General features: G+C 43.9%; 1 protein-coding gene across 2 annotated transcripts in view; it reads left to right on the plus strand.

Annotated features, from left to right (window-relative positions):
* DNAH1 (dynein axonemal heavy chain 1) overlaps positions 1–15242 on the plus strand; it is a 1443760-nt gene that overhangs the window by 1041151 nt on the left and 387367 nt on the right. For both annotated transcript variants that reach the window (XM_078661462.1, XM_078661463.1), the window contains one exon: positions 13796–13906. In XM_078661462.1, the coding sequence (XP_078517588.1) occupies positions 13796–13906 (111 nt within the window). The remainder of the gene's footprint in view (positions 1–13795; positions 13907–15242) is intronic.

Here is a 15242-nt window from a genome sequence, read left to right on the forward strand (position 1 = left end):
TTGAGTGGACATGCTCCATATGGAAACTTTAGACTCAAGGTGTTAAGAGAAAAAAAATATAGACCTTAAGCACTGGAAATATGCAACAATATTTGCCACCAGAGATCTAGCCTCAGACATGCTCCCCTTGGATATGGCCATAGATCCGGAGCATAAATAAAATCCTGAGCCAGTTGTGTTCTCAGGGATGAATAAATTGTTACCAAACTGCAAAACTGGAAGTCTGGACCTTAGTTGTTTGCCAAGTTTCACTTAGAGCCCGCTTTTGCATTCATGACATAGGCAAAGTCCTACAAAGTCTGGCCACCAGAGGCCTCCAGTTGTAGTTACTAAATGCCAATGTACAGGGAGGTACCAAGTGCTCAGTAGGTAGCAGGCCTGTGTCTCTTACTTAATGAGGGAATTCCTCTGGTCGCTTAAAAAAGCATTGGCATAGCCAATAGGTTTTGCCTTTGGGACCTTATATGTTTTAGCTATGCAGGATATTATCCTGTGTGCTGTGCCGCCAGGGATTGAAGAGCTACACAACAAATAAACACACTATGAATACATGCATGCACATACGGACATGCACTATTCAGAGCAAACCACAGATGGCCAATAGCACATGTAGATAGGCACAGACAAGCTTGCACAGTTTGACTTCACCAGGCAAAAGAACACACAGATACACAAACATATCCCACACAGCTCCTCCCATATACATTACCCATAAATATGCACATTTACTCTCACTGTGACGCACACAAGTTGGAGTTTCACGCTCCAGATCCTCCTATCTCCATCTAAAATGAGGTCTCTAAAGAAATAAATGGGAGCAGCATATTCTATTTTTAAGATGGCCCAGCAGAGGCAAACTGGGGAATCTGGAAACTGTGCGACCAGCTCCAGACCTCTTATGGGTTATAAGGCAGGGGCAGCTCTGAGACAGCTCTGTTGGCGCTCTCCAATGAGTGGCTGACTTGAATCCAACACAATCAGCCATTCTTCTGCATCTATCTTTTGCAAACTCTCTACTTTTCCCTCAAGATGAGTCTCTTACCAACATGCAACAGAACCGGCGCCAGCCTAGCTGTTAGAGGAACTATGTCACAGAATTACTAGGTTACTGTGCCGGACATTCTCCCATCAAACATGTGAATGACCCAGCACCAGACCTACCAACCTGTCACAGGAACCAGGTCACAAAAGAACTAGGTTACTGAAGTATAAGTGGTGACTCCAGCATGGGCTAATTGTGGCAGCTCAGGAGATGCAAAAGTTGCATCCAAAGTTTGAGTGATTTGAAAACCACGCAGACCAGACAAACGCAAGAATTTTTTTAAGTAAGTTAAACACGGGCTGCACACATGGTTGTCATTTACCCTAGTTACGCTGCCTGGTGGTCAGTGCTTTAAGTGCTACAAAGGACGTCCAGTAGAGAAGTACAGCGTTCTTACCTGTGGGCTCTAGAGGTTCTCAGTGCTTGTGGTCGCATCTAATCTGGTGTCCGTGCCTTCCAATCCTTCACATAAATGTCAGTTCCAGCTGGCCAATCCAAATATATCACTCAGATGCTGCCTTGGTGTGCAGGCGGATCACATACCCCTTGACCCCACATACACTGTGGATGGTTCCCAAAAGGTCTATGGCGGCTTATTCCCCAAACACCCCCCCACTGTTAGTACCCTCCGGCTTCAACCCTCCTACGGCTCCCACCCATGACCAGGTCCTACCGGTGGATCACAGTCGGCACCAGTCTACCAGCTGCCCTGTTCCTACCAGACCGTGCTCGCCTGGTGTGCACTGACCAACTACACTTGTGCAGGAAATCACAATCAGCCATGGGGTGCACTAACTACCCACAGTCGTGCACTAAATCACAAGCAACCCATCTGTGAACTCACCGTCCACAGTCAACCCAGCTGTGCACTGACCACACCCACTCATGTACTAAATCATAATCAGTGGCAAATACTGTCAACAACTGTGGGATCCAACGTTTAAGTGGGCCGGGTCCTGCCGGCCTTTAGCATCGGCAGTTCTAAAAAGCAGGTGCTCAAACCGGTCCCCATCGGGCTCTCCATTGATGCCTTCGCCCTCAGGGTGAAAAATAAATCTTAACTCTGCGGCAGTGCCACCCTTCCCTGCCTTTTGAGGTAACTTCGAAGAGACTCGCTATAGTTCTTTTCACAGCCTCATAATTTCTGAACTGAAGCATTTTCAATATTATATACAAGAAAGCTAGTTGTTGCTTATTTATCTTATGCAGCTAACGACCATTGACAAAGCCAGTAGTCCTGGCTTGTTGTAAGTGTAACGTTACTTGTTGTATTATATATCTGGATGCAATGACAAGCAGCAAAATGGTAGTCAGGTGGCACGCTATGCAAGGCACAGATTTTTAGCATATGTGTTAAAGCCATGCAGTAAATTACATTGGCCATGCCCGTTTGAGACCCCCCAATTCTCATCTCACTTAAAACCTGCTCTATTCCTGATCAATCATTCAACAAGTAAATTGTTTCCAGTCAAGACCAGTCACTACTGGGCAGTCTTTTTCGGCCAGTTTCTCTCCATCTTTAAAAGTCCATTCCCAGCAACCTTGCTACCCCTCATCTGTCTGGGAGGCTGATGTCTCTGGTTAGTCTGTTCTGACTGCCAGGTGGGTACCCATCACACCAGCCTCCCCAGCCAGCCCCAACTCGCATTAGCCCCACAGACCGCTTCTCTTCAAATTTCCCCAGCTCACTAAATCCAACACTAACTGCTGGACATTGTCGCCTTCAGTCATCGGCTGCCACTGACTGATGGCAGCTGCTCACACGATCTGCAGAAACCGAAGGCTGCGCCTCCTAGAGAACATTGGAGGGGAAGCAGCAGTCACAAAGAAGAAAACAGGATGCTCCCTAATGAGTTTATGTATATTAAATAAACAGGCGTCATCTAATATTAGCAACAACAGTAGATGGCACTTAACATCCATGGAAGCAGAAAAGCGTTAAAGCAAGGGGGTAAAAGCAACAAGCATTTGCTATGCAATAGGACTCACATTTACGCATGATCTATTGCATTGCATCGCAGACAACAGGAGGGGGAAGCACGGACAATGGGAGTGCGGGCGGGGAGAAGGGGGCGAGAAGGCACAGACAAAGTAGTGCTCACAGTCTAAATAACATGTACCCTACTGTGTAACACTCAAAGTAAAGGGGCCAGTAGCCATGGGAGGGTACAAATGACGACATGGACATAATAAGGAGGGACTAACAAGCCGCATAATCATTCAGAAGGCAGCATTTACAAACGACTAACACAAGGCAATTAAAAACATGGGTGGAGAGTGGGCAGAGAGTGGGCGGATCTTGCACTGCATACCCCATTACTGCAGAGCGAGCAGTGCATGCACGCTGCAGCTATACGCTCGACCTAAAAAGGACAAGTCACACCACTGATAAAGAAACACTATGCAGACACCGAAGGACTGAGCAATATCAGACAAGTAACTGGGATATCGTTTCTAGGCAAAAAATTGGGTAGGTGAGCTGGGTATGCCTATGTGTATTTGTCCATGAGGAAGGGGTGCTCTGGCCCCGAAATGCGTTGGACCTTTTAATTCACTTGGAGGGAGGCTGTGAAGCTACTCGGGGGCCGTAACAAGCCGGATGGCATGGTGTGCTGTGGTGAGCCTTTCCGAAAGCGCAGGGGCGCATTGTTGATTGTTGATCGAAATAGTTGCACGGTTGACCTGGACCATGGGAAGGAGCTCCACTTCATGAGGTGTTCAGGAAGGCTGCGCTTGTAAAGGGTGTGGCGAGATTACTGTCTCTAGCCCTTTCAGCGCGACACTCCGATGGAAGCTGCAACTTCGGAGCCAGCCCCCATTTCCTACTAAAGGACTTAATAATGGAAGAAAAGTTTGCACATAGCATGCCACCTACTCAAGGCTAATAAAGAAATACTCACCTTCATAACTTCAGTAACCAGCAATCCTGGAGACATGACCTTGAAAGCGACACCCACTTAGGGCGGTTTAATTAAAAATAAATTGCTTTTGGCTTACAAAGGTGAGCTGGGTATGCCTATGTGTATTTGTCCATGAGGAAGGGGCGCTCTGGCCCCGAAACGCGTCGGACCTTTTAATTCACATGGAGGGAGGCTGTGAAGCTGCTTGGGCGCCGTAACAAGCCGGATGGCATGGTGTGCCGTGGTGAGCCTTTCCGAAAGCCCTGGGGCGCATTGTTGATCGAAATAGTTGCACGGTTGGCCTGGACCGGGGGAAGGAGCTCCACTTCATGAGGCGTTCAGGAAGGCTGCGCTCGTGAAGGCTATGGCGAGATTACTGTCTCTTGCTCTTTCAGCGCGACACTCCGATGGAAGCTGCGACTTCGGAGCCTGTCCCCATTTCCTACTGAAGGACTTAATAAAGGAAGAAAAGTTTGCACATACCATGCCACCTACTCAAGGCTAAAAAAGAAATACTCACCTTCAGGACTTCAGTTACCAGCAATCCTGGCAACATGACCTTGAAAGCCAAACCCACTTATGGCGGTTTAATTCAAAATAAATTGCTTTTGAATTACGAAGGTGAGCTGGGTATGCCTATGTGTCCATGAGGAAGGGGTGCTCGGGCCCCAAAACGCTTCAGACCTTTTAATTCACTTGGAGGGAGGCTGTGAAGCTGCTCGGGAGCCTTAACAAGCCGGATGACATGGTGTGCCGTGGTGAGCCTTTCCGAAAGCGCAGGGGCGCATTGTTGATCGATTGTATATATACAGACAGACAGACAGACAGACAGACAGACAGACAGACAGATAGATAGATAGATAGATAGATAGATAGATAGATAGATAGATAGATAGACTCCCTTTACCTTGCTGCTGTGCAAACGCTGGATCTGTTGTGCCCCTGAACTTTTCACTGCATCTTAGTTCAAGTGCTCGCGGAACCCGCTGCGCGGGTCCCGCTTCATTTAAGGCGGACTTTGAATTGCTCTCACCTGAACCATCGCTGAGGGAGCTCGCTTTGCAGGGCTGCGAGCGCGTTACTGGCGCAGGACTACCAGTCCCAGGAGCGCCAGCAACCATCCCCAAGTGTTTCCAGCTGGGACGCTCTCCCTGCAGACTCCTCCCTCGCTCTACTGTGAGTTGCAAATCTTCCGCTTCAGGCTCTTTGGTGACTCCCTTTACCTTGCTGCTGTGCAAACGCTGGATCTGTTGTGCCCCTGAACTTTTCACTGCATCTTAGTTCAAGTGCTCGCGGAACCCGCTGCGCGGGTCCCGCTTCGTTTAAGGCGGACTTTGAATTGCTCTCACCTGAACCATCGCTGAGGGAGCTCGCTTTGCAGGGCTGCGAGCGCGTTACTGGCGCAGGACTACCAGTCCCAGGAGCGCCAGCAACCATCCCCAAGTGTTTCCAGCTGGGACGCTCTCCCTGCAGGCTCCTCCCTCGCTCTACTGTGAGTTGAAAATCTTCCGCCTCAGGCTCTTTGGTGACTCCCTTTACCTTGCTGCTGTGCAAACGCTGGATCTGTTGTGCCCCTGAACTTTTCACTGCATCTTAGTTCAAGTGCTCGCGGAACCCGCTGCGCGGGTCCCGCTTCGTTTAAGGCGGACTTTGAATTGCTCTCACCTGAACCATCGCTGAGGGAGCTCGCTTTGCAGGGCTGCGAGCGCGTTACTGGCGCAGGACTACCAGTCCCAGGAGCGCCAGCAACCATCCCCAAGTGTTTCCAGCTGGGACGCTCTCCCTGCAGGCTCCTCCCTCGCTCTACTGTGAGTTGAAAATCTTCCGCTTCAGGCTCTTTGGTGACTCCCTTTACCTTGCTGCTGTGCAAACGCTGGATCTGTTGTGCCCCTGAACTTTTCACTGCATCTTAGTTCAAGTGCTCGCGGAACCCGCTGCGCGGGTCCCGCTTCGTTTAAGACGGACTTTGAATTGCTCTCACCTGAACCATCGCTGAGGGAGCTCGCTTTGCAGGGCTGCGAGCGCGTTACTGGCGCAGGACTACCAGTCCCAGGAGCGCCAGCAACCATCCCCAAGTGTTTCCAGCTGGGACGCTCTCTCTGCAGGCTCCTCCCTCGCTCTACTGTGAGTTGAAAATCTTCCGCTTCAGGCTCTTTGGTGACTCCCTTTACCTTGCTGCTGTGCAAACGCTGGATCTGTTGTGCCCCTGAACTTTTCACTGCATCTTAGTTCAAGTGCTCGCGGAACCCGCTGCGCGGGTCCCGCTTCGTTTAAGGCGGACTTTGAATTGCTCTCACCTGAACCATCGCTGAGGGAGCTCGCTTTGCAGGGCTGCAAGCGCGTTACTGGCGCAGGACTACCAGTCCCAGGAGCGCCAGCAACCATCCCCAAGTGTTTCCAGCTGGGACGCTCTCCCTGCAGGCTCCTCCCTCGCTCTACTGTGAGTTGAAAATCTTCCGCTTCAGGCTCTTTGGTGACTCCCTTTACCTTGCTGCTGTGCAAACGCTGGATCTGTTGTGCCCCTGAACTTTTCACTGCATCTTAGTTCAAGTGCTCGCGGAACCCGCTGCGCGGGTCCCGCTTCGTTTAAGGCGGACTTTGAATTGCTCTCACCTGAACCATCGCTGAGGGAGCTCGCTTTGCAGGGCTGCGAGCGCGTTACTGGCGCAGGACTACCAGTCCCAGGAGCGCCAGCAACCATCCCCAAGTGTTTCCAGCTGGGACGCTCTCCCTGCAGGCTCCTCCCTCTACATCCCAGCTAGTTTATCTACAGCTGAAGAGTCCCGCTGCCCGGGAGCGCGCGGGAGGGCGCCGGGAGAAGCCCGGGACAAGGGCGGGACCGACTGTGACCGACAGAGACTGATAGAGGCTGGGCTGGGCCACTTCCCTTTAGTATTTGTTATTTCTTATACACTGATTGAGTGTCTGGTATATTCTGCTCATTATTGGATTATTTTGTGCTTCTCTTGTATCCTTGGTTTTTTTCTGTTTTGCACATCTTGTTAATATTTGCTCATTTGCAAGGTCTTATTGTATATTGCTCCTTTTAACAAGATGACTACTAAGAAATTAAGATCTGGAAGAGTAGTAGTCGGTAGAGCTTGCTCCAAAACTAAATCAAATCCTTTGCGTAATAGAAATGGGCCAGCCCTACAAGTAAAAAGTACATGTCAATTATACTCCCTATGGGATAAGGGTAAAGATAAAGTAGATCGAGAAGGGGCCCCCATTGAAAATAATAATACTAGTTTTAAAGAACTGGAGAGAGACTCCTCTGTCACTAAAAGAGACAGTACTATATCAGGTATTATTGCCCTATCTCATTCTGAAGACATATTTTATAAGAACCAAGAAGAAGATCTTCCTCTCCATTCAGAAGTTCAAAAATTGCCAACTAATGTTGTCGAACAAGATAATTCTTCTGAACCCCCTGTTGTAGCAGTAGTTCATAGTTCTTTTCCTTTATTTAAGGATGATCAAAAAATGTATACTGCTCTTTCTACCTCTTTACATATTACCCCAGAGGACTATACTCTTCCTGATATAAATATTGAGGCCCAGAGAGGCCTAATTAAAACTAAAGCCCAAATCTCTACTACTCACCAGAATATTGCAGCTACTCCAGTGCTACATCTTTTTAGCAGTACACCTTCAAAAAATTCTGAGTTCTCTACCCCTGAAATGAACTTATTTCCTAGCCCTACTCATGCCCAAAATAAAGACTGCCAAAGTTTTTATACACGAGAAGATAATGTAATATCTAATTCATTGACCTCTTTAGAACGGCTTATTACATCAATTTTACAGCTTTTCGAAAAATTAGTTAATGGGTCAGATAATGTATTCGATACAGTAACCTTGATTTTAAAGGCTCTACTAAATCACAATACAGGATCGGATGATGTCATTTATCCAAAAGCAATCACTCCTCCTAAAAAGTTAAGTAAGGAAGGAAATAAGGAAATAAAGGACAAAACACTTTCTGATGTACCTCTTATATCTGAGCCCCCGATTAAAATTAATATTGCTCCTGCAGTTTTTACTAAAACTCTTACCTGCAGGAATGAGAACCCAATTAATAATAAGTGCGTTGCTTCTATTAGCCAAGAGATTAAGGTTTTTTCACCTACGGATGATAACGAGTCTAACATTCTACCTCCTATTTGTCCTATTTTTATTTCCCAACCAAATAAAGAAATACAAAATTTTCCAGTTCTTGCAGAAAAAGCTTCTCCGTTAAAAGAGAAAAAACCCGAAATAATAGTATCAAAAAAACAACGTTGTAAAAAAAGAAAACTAAATCGTAGATTCTACAAAAAAAGGCAAAGGAGAATTACCTTTGATAATGATAAAGATCTCTCTTTGAATAATTCCATTACTGTGGATGTGGACTTAAATTCATCCCATGAGCATGTGGAAAGTCCAAAGGTAATTCCCACAGTATTACAACTAGAACTACCAATTTCTTCAAACCAACAATATACTAAAGATCAGATTACATTAACTAATGATCAAAACTTAATTTCATTCCCTAATTCTAATTCTAAAGCATCTCTTAATCCCTTGGCTACTCCTTTTTCAGAACTAGTTGCAACTACAATTACATCTAAGACAGTGTCTAAAATTAGAGAAAACGTCGACACACTTTTTCTTGATTTTATACCTATTTTTGATCCGGACCTTATTTTAAATAGATCTGCTTTAGTTAAATGTTTTCATGAAATAGAAAGCTTAAAACTAATTCAATCGGCAGACATAGATGTTGTAACTTTAATAAATTCGGAAAATGGAAAGATAGCACGTGTAAAATTTTATTCCAAATTGGTATTAAATCATATCTTACATTGGGTAGAAGACTTTCAAAAAAGAGGAATTGATGTTGATCCTTTTATTTCGATTAAAATAGAAAGTCAAAATCGCCAAAAAATGTTAATCTATCAGGACACTAAATCATATCCCTCAGGTAGTCTTCCTATAACGACGGAAGAGTTAAAAATTTGTGTATCTAATAATAAGCGACAGGTGATAGTAAACAATCCGATCCCTATAAAACAAATGAAGGTAAATTATGCCGATTTGGTGTGGAGTTGGTTGCCTGCCACTCTGTCAGATAAATCAGGTTTCACTTCAAGATTAAATTCGGATTTTTAACGATAACCAAAAAATAATATCATGGAACACTGCAGGATGAATCCAGAGTGCTGAAAAACTGTCACTCCTATACTCTTTAGAGGCAGACATTATCTGCTTACAGGAAACTTGGGTGGTAGGGAACCTTCCGACATTAAAAGATTATTATGTACTGGAGAGTAATGCTACTCCCTCTACAAGAGGCCGTGCGAAAGGAGGGTTAGCTTGTCTTTTGTCAAATAAAGTCAATTGGAATTATACCCATTTCTAGACTCAAATAAATTATTTCAGGCAATAACTCTAATAAATTTTGCCAACAATGGTTCCAATAAATCACTCGTAATAATAAATGCATATTTACCTCCTGATTCAAATTATAATAATGGAATTAAAAAGATCTGTTCCTTTATATTAAATTTACAGGAATCTACTGTCCCCCCCTATATTTTATTACTGGGTGACTTAAATGGTAAAATATCTAATAGTACCTTAGAGCTATTTAGAGATAGAGAAAAAGAGGAAACGTTCCAGATACCTAAAGCTATATTCCCAAAGAATATTAAAACAAATAAAAGAGGGAAATTGATTTTGGAGAGTTTAGCCGAGGCCGATTGTTTAATAGTCAATGGAAGGTTTCCCTCCGATAATCCTGCTCACTTTACACATAAAACAGGGAATGGCGGTTCGATCCTGGATTATGTGATAGTTGACAGTACTTTTTTTGGCTCCTTAAAGGACCTATCTGTAATAGTTACTGATCTTAGTGATCATAATGTTTTACTTGTAAACTTGAATGTAGCATTTCCTCAAAGGGATTCATGGAACATTGGGGATGACTTATTGAATCTCAATACTAAAAAAAGGAAATGTTACTGGAACTTAGGGTCCATTAGAAATTTGACTAATATATTAGAATATACTGCAAAGAACTTAAACCTTTGGGAAGGAAGAGAGCTACTCTGCTTGGCGTCCCTCTTACAAATTTTAAAATCCAAAGCGCAAAAGCCCTTATCAGCAAAGATAATTCCAAAAATTCCCCCTGAGGTACGTCATCTAAATATAGAAATAAATAAACTCGTTAGAGCCCAATATCTATCCTTTATTCCTGGGCGTAGACACAGAATTTCCCTTTTGAGAAGAAGAAGAAATAGGATTAAGGCTAGATTAAAACGCGAGAAAGAAGATGCTCTTTGGATCAAACTCCGTGAAGCATCAAAGAGTGGGCAGTCAAAAACCTTTTGGTCACTAATTGGGGAGGGCTGCGGGGTAAGAAGCAGACCCTCTCCGATATCTATAAATGAGCAGACCTGGGCCGATTTTATTCAATGCCTTTATAGCAGTAATGGTGAGAAGTTTGATTCTGTTAAATTACAGGAAGATTTATCTCCATATGATCCTCCTTCTGAACTGGAAATTGTTGGTGCAATTAAAGCATTGCGCTCTTCTGGTGCATTAGGCCCAGATGAAATTCCAATTTCAGTATTAAAAGCTCATAGTATCCTATGGGGGAAAATCTTATATCCAGTTTTTAAAGTTTGCTATACAGAGGGCATCGTTCCATATTCTTGGAAAGGGAGTTTGTTAATCCCTCTCTATAAAAAAGGGGCTAGAGATTTGCCGCAAAATTATAGACAAATAGCACTCCTAGATGCTATAGGCAAGGTTTTTACTAAATGCCTATTGAATTCTTTGAATGATTGGGTGTCTGTGTCTGCAATACTACCACTAGAGCAGACTGGCTTCAGGAAACAGCATGGTACTTTGGATAACCTAACTGCTCTCCAGATTTTGGTTGAAAAATATGTTACTGTCCGTAGAGGAGCCGTTTACGGGGCGTTTATCGACTTCTCTACTGGCTTTGATAAGGTAGACAGATCTTTTTTGTGGAGCAAGTTAATTAATTTAGGGATACCTTCCAGCTTGCTGAAACTAGTTATTGCACTCCATACAGATACCTGGAGCAGAGTATTAATGGGTGGTGAGAGAGGACTATCTAAGGTTATACCCACAAACAATGGACTTAAACAGGGCTGCCTACTGGCTCCATTATTATTTTCTTTATATATTGCTGACCTCCCCAAGGCTTTATCGTGATCTAGCAATGGTATTGCACCAGTTTTGGGGGGATCACAAATTACATGCTTAATGTACGCTGATGACATCTTAATTTTGGACCTTACTCCAAAAGGCTTGAATTGTCGATTACAAGCTTTGTTCTCTTACGCTGAAGGTCATTTTCTAAAAATAAATACTTCTAAAAGTAAAATAATGTGCTTTCAGGGAAAGAGAAAGTCCAAATATGAAAACTATTGTTGGACGGTTGGGGGAGAAAGACTAGAAGTAGTCACCTCTTATCCCTTCCTTGGGAAGATAGTCATGAATAACTTGAACGAAAAAACCCATATGGAGACCAATAGTAGGAAAGCTCTGGCTCAAGGGAAGAGTCTTATCTCTCTTTACAAAGCGACAGGTAAAAGGCATTTTTCCATATTGCTCGAGGTTTTCCGAGCAAAAATTCCGGCATCCCTAATCTATGGCCTAGAAATAGTGGACATGGCATGCTGGAATTTTTTGGATTCTACCGAAGGAAAGATACTTCGTAACCTAGCTTCTGTAAATACGGCAAATTCTACGTCTTCGTTAAGACAAGAATTTGGATTGCGCAGCTCTCGGGCACAGGCAGCTGCGAATGTGGTGCGGTGGGTTTTTAATATAGCTGGAGGAACGTGCGGCACATTGAGGTTTCAAATAAAAAATGAGTTGCTGGGTTCTTTTAATGCCTACTCCTCAATTGTAAGGAATTTTAGACAGGCGATTGCTTTATTGCAGCTAGATGAACAAAGCCTCTTTTCTCTGTCTATAGCCCAATTAAAATTATCTCTGAAGACTGCGTCTTGGGAGTTGAGTTTTGGAATAGATAGTAGGACAAATAAAGTAAAAAGAGGAATGTTATCTATCGGTAATTTTTATGAATTTAAAAAACCTCAGCCATATTTAGGTTGGAATCTCCCGCATGGAGTCAGGCGATTTATCCTTTTGCTAAGAAACAACTTGCTCCCTCTGAACTGTCTTCTGTCAAAATGGTATGTTGGATCTGATATTTGTGATCTTTGTCATCTTAATTCCCAGGATTTATACCATGTTGTTTTTGTTTGTCCAGCACTTATGGCTTTTAGGCGTAAGTGGTTAAAACCTATATGCCTTCAATTGGGCATTTTTACTGCCTTTGATTTTTGTGCAGCAATGTTGAAACCCCCAAATGAAATGTTTTGTTTTAAATTGTTTAATTATTTTAAATGTTTCTTACCATTGTATTGATATTTTTATTTCATTCTGAAGTAATTTTGCTGTTTTCTTTTTTGTTAAATTGATATGTGGATCTCAATCGAGTTCCGTTATCATCAATAAATAAATACGAAATACGAGATAGATAGATAGATATACATATATTTTTTGTGGCTGCAAAGCTTACAGGGTTTCTTGCTTTCTGTTTTTGCGCCATGCTTAATGATGTGCGCTTGGGAGGCCATCTTTGAATGGGTTCTCTTGAACAGAAAACGCATTGCCTTTCATGTGATTGTGTGCTACATGATGCATGTGTTCTCATTCAGGTGGCAGGGAGCAAGCACTGGCAAAACCAATAACTTGACTTATTGACTTTGCCAGTGGTGGTTTTTGAAGGAGCTACTTTTTTAAAGCTAGTTTTTTCACACTAAAGTACCAGGGCTACAAGTAACAAAGGATAGGCTGAGATACCCTTACCTACTATGGAAAACGTCACTTTACAAAGGAAAAGAGAGAGAAGGTTGGATTTAGGGAAATGGAAGGAGGCAATAGAAGCAAAGAAGGGCAGAAGCAAATGATATTATTTTTTTTATTTTTTTGTCTGCCACTGCAGATTGGGACCTGGCAGTGGCTGCGGCTTTTGAAAACATTCCACCCATCAAAACCATTAATGGGATGGTATGCCATGGCATGGGTTCTCGGGTATCTATGCTAAAGGACTCACGCTTTACCTCACTAATGATGTCCTTTGAAGCCAAAATAGGTCTGGGTTGATTGTTGTTATTGCTCAGAGATGAACTGGGCAGGTAGTTCAACCTGATCTGATCCTATTAGAGAAGGGCCAATGGCTTCAGACATTTGTATTTACATATGGCGGGTTCCTGTCTGGTGTGACATAGAGGGCAAAGAACAAGGGACTGGAATTAACCCAAGTGATTGATAGTAACAAAGACTGCTGCATGCAGTCCATCCATCACCATTGCGCTTCATTGCGACACGCTATATGTGATGGATCTGTCCAGACGTGTGTCCTTTGGATTCCTTTCCTGGACTAATGGAAAGTAGAAAATAGGCCTTTTTCCTTGGAAGAATTATTATTTACATCTAGTTGCGACGTGATTCTGGTGATGACATACTTGAATAAGGTTCTCAAGATCTTGCAAGGTTGGTGATAGGCTGTGTATGAAAAGGAATATTTTCCCTATCCTGTTCATTCTTTTCTCTTTTTGGTGTGCAAGCACGCATTCCTCTCATACCATAGTCTGTTGTCTTTCTAAATCATTCTCTGGCTTCCAGGCTTTTAATGTGTTCTGCTTCCACACTTTGGTCCTCTTTAACTCCTTTCCCCCCTCAGCTCCATTTTACCTTGTTCTCTCTTTTCCCACTCTCTTTCTGTTTTCCCCATCTTTTCCTCATTTCTTTATTTATGTCTTTGTAGCTTCTGCAAACTGCAGAGGATGTATCAAAAATGCAGGAGGAATTGGAGAACATGCGTCCACTTTTGGAAGAGGCTGCTCAAGACACTGTAACAACCATGGATAAAATCAAGGTAACGAGAAAGAGTTTGCAATGACTACAAATGAGTGTGTGTTAAGCAACCCGCCCTTACCCAAACACAGTTTATGGGTGTGTGTAAGTAAGTTAATTTCTGCCACAGGTGTTTGTATGGGAATGTCTATGAAAAGTATCACAGTTTGCTGGACAGTTCTTCAAATCTATCATTGTATGTGGGATATTCTTGAGATTGTATTTAATTATACTTATAGAGCGCCTATCACCCAAGGTCTCTAAGCGCTAAGATGTTAACACAGTTCGAAATACAAATGCACTACAGTATCTGGCAGAAAAGAAAGAAACTCACATCTAGAGGGGCAAGCAGCAACCTCATATGGACCTAACCATAGGCTTCTCGAAAAAGCACTGTTTTCAAGCACTTTCTGAACGGTAAGAGCCTGGTTTCTTTACGAAGAGTGTCTGGTAGTTTATTCCAGAGTTTCGGAGCCACTACGGAGAAGGTTCGGCCAACCAGATTGGAATAGTAATCTTTATGCTACATTGATAGAGACTAGAGAGCAATCTATATTATGTTTTAGAATGTGCTCTTATCCTGTTGTGTGTGAAATGGTCTTAAATTAGACACTATGGGGCTGATTAGGAGTCTGTGCGGGGGCGCAGTGGTCTCCCCACGCCCTATTACAAGATGCGCGGTAGGAACGCCACAGACTGCCGCAGCCTACAGGGAACCATTGTTCCCTGGCAGTGTTGGGACGGTCAGGAGGCATCCATATGCTTGACGGGACCGCCACAGTCCCACCAAGTATATTAGGAGTTTCCTCTCCACCAGGGTTTACATGGTGATTCCTCCTCCATGTAAACCCTGGCCGAGAGGAAACAAAGGAGGCCCTACCGGGCCCCTGGTGCTTCTGCGCAAAGTGGATGCACACAGGGTAGCACAATGTGTGCCTCCCTGTGTGCAGGCCCACCAGTTCCTGCATAGCATTGGAACTGTTTTTGGCGTTCCCATTGCAGTGCCCTTCTTTAGAGGCACCGCTGTGGGAACTCCAAACAAAAGCTCGCCAGACAGGAGGAAACTCCTGAACTGGTGGGCGGCCTCACCAAGGGTTTGGTGGTGTGGCGGCCGGGCCGACCCAGTGCTGCACCGCCAAACTTGTAACCAGACCCTTAGAAGGAACTAGCTACCTTTACAAGGTACAAGCATGTAGAGCTCCCCTGTTAATTAGTGTGAGGCTCTGTGAATAATCAATAACGTAATCATGATTTACAAGAGAGCACTTGAAAGTTATCACTGATGAGTAACGCTGAATAATCGAGATGTTCTTCACTGATGGATTTTGAGTGACATCAGATTGACAACTGGAGCAAAA

Source organism: Lissotriton helveticus, chromosome 9, assembly GCF_964261635.1.
Source record: "Lissotriton helveticus chromosome 9, aLisHel1.1, whole genome shotgun sequence".
NCBI lineage: Eukaryota > Metazoa > Chordata > Amphibia > Caudata > Salamandridae > Lissotriton > Lissotriton helveticus.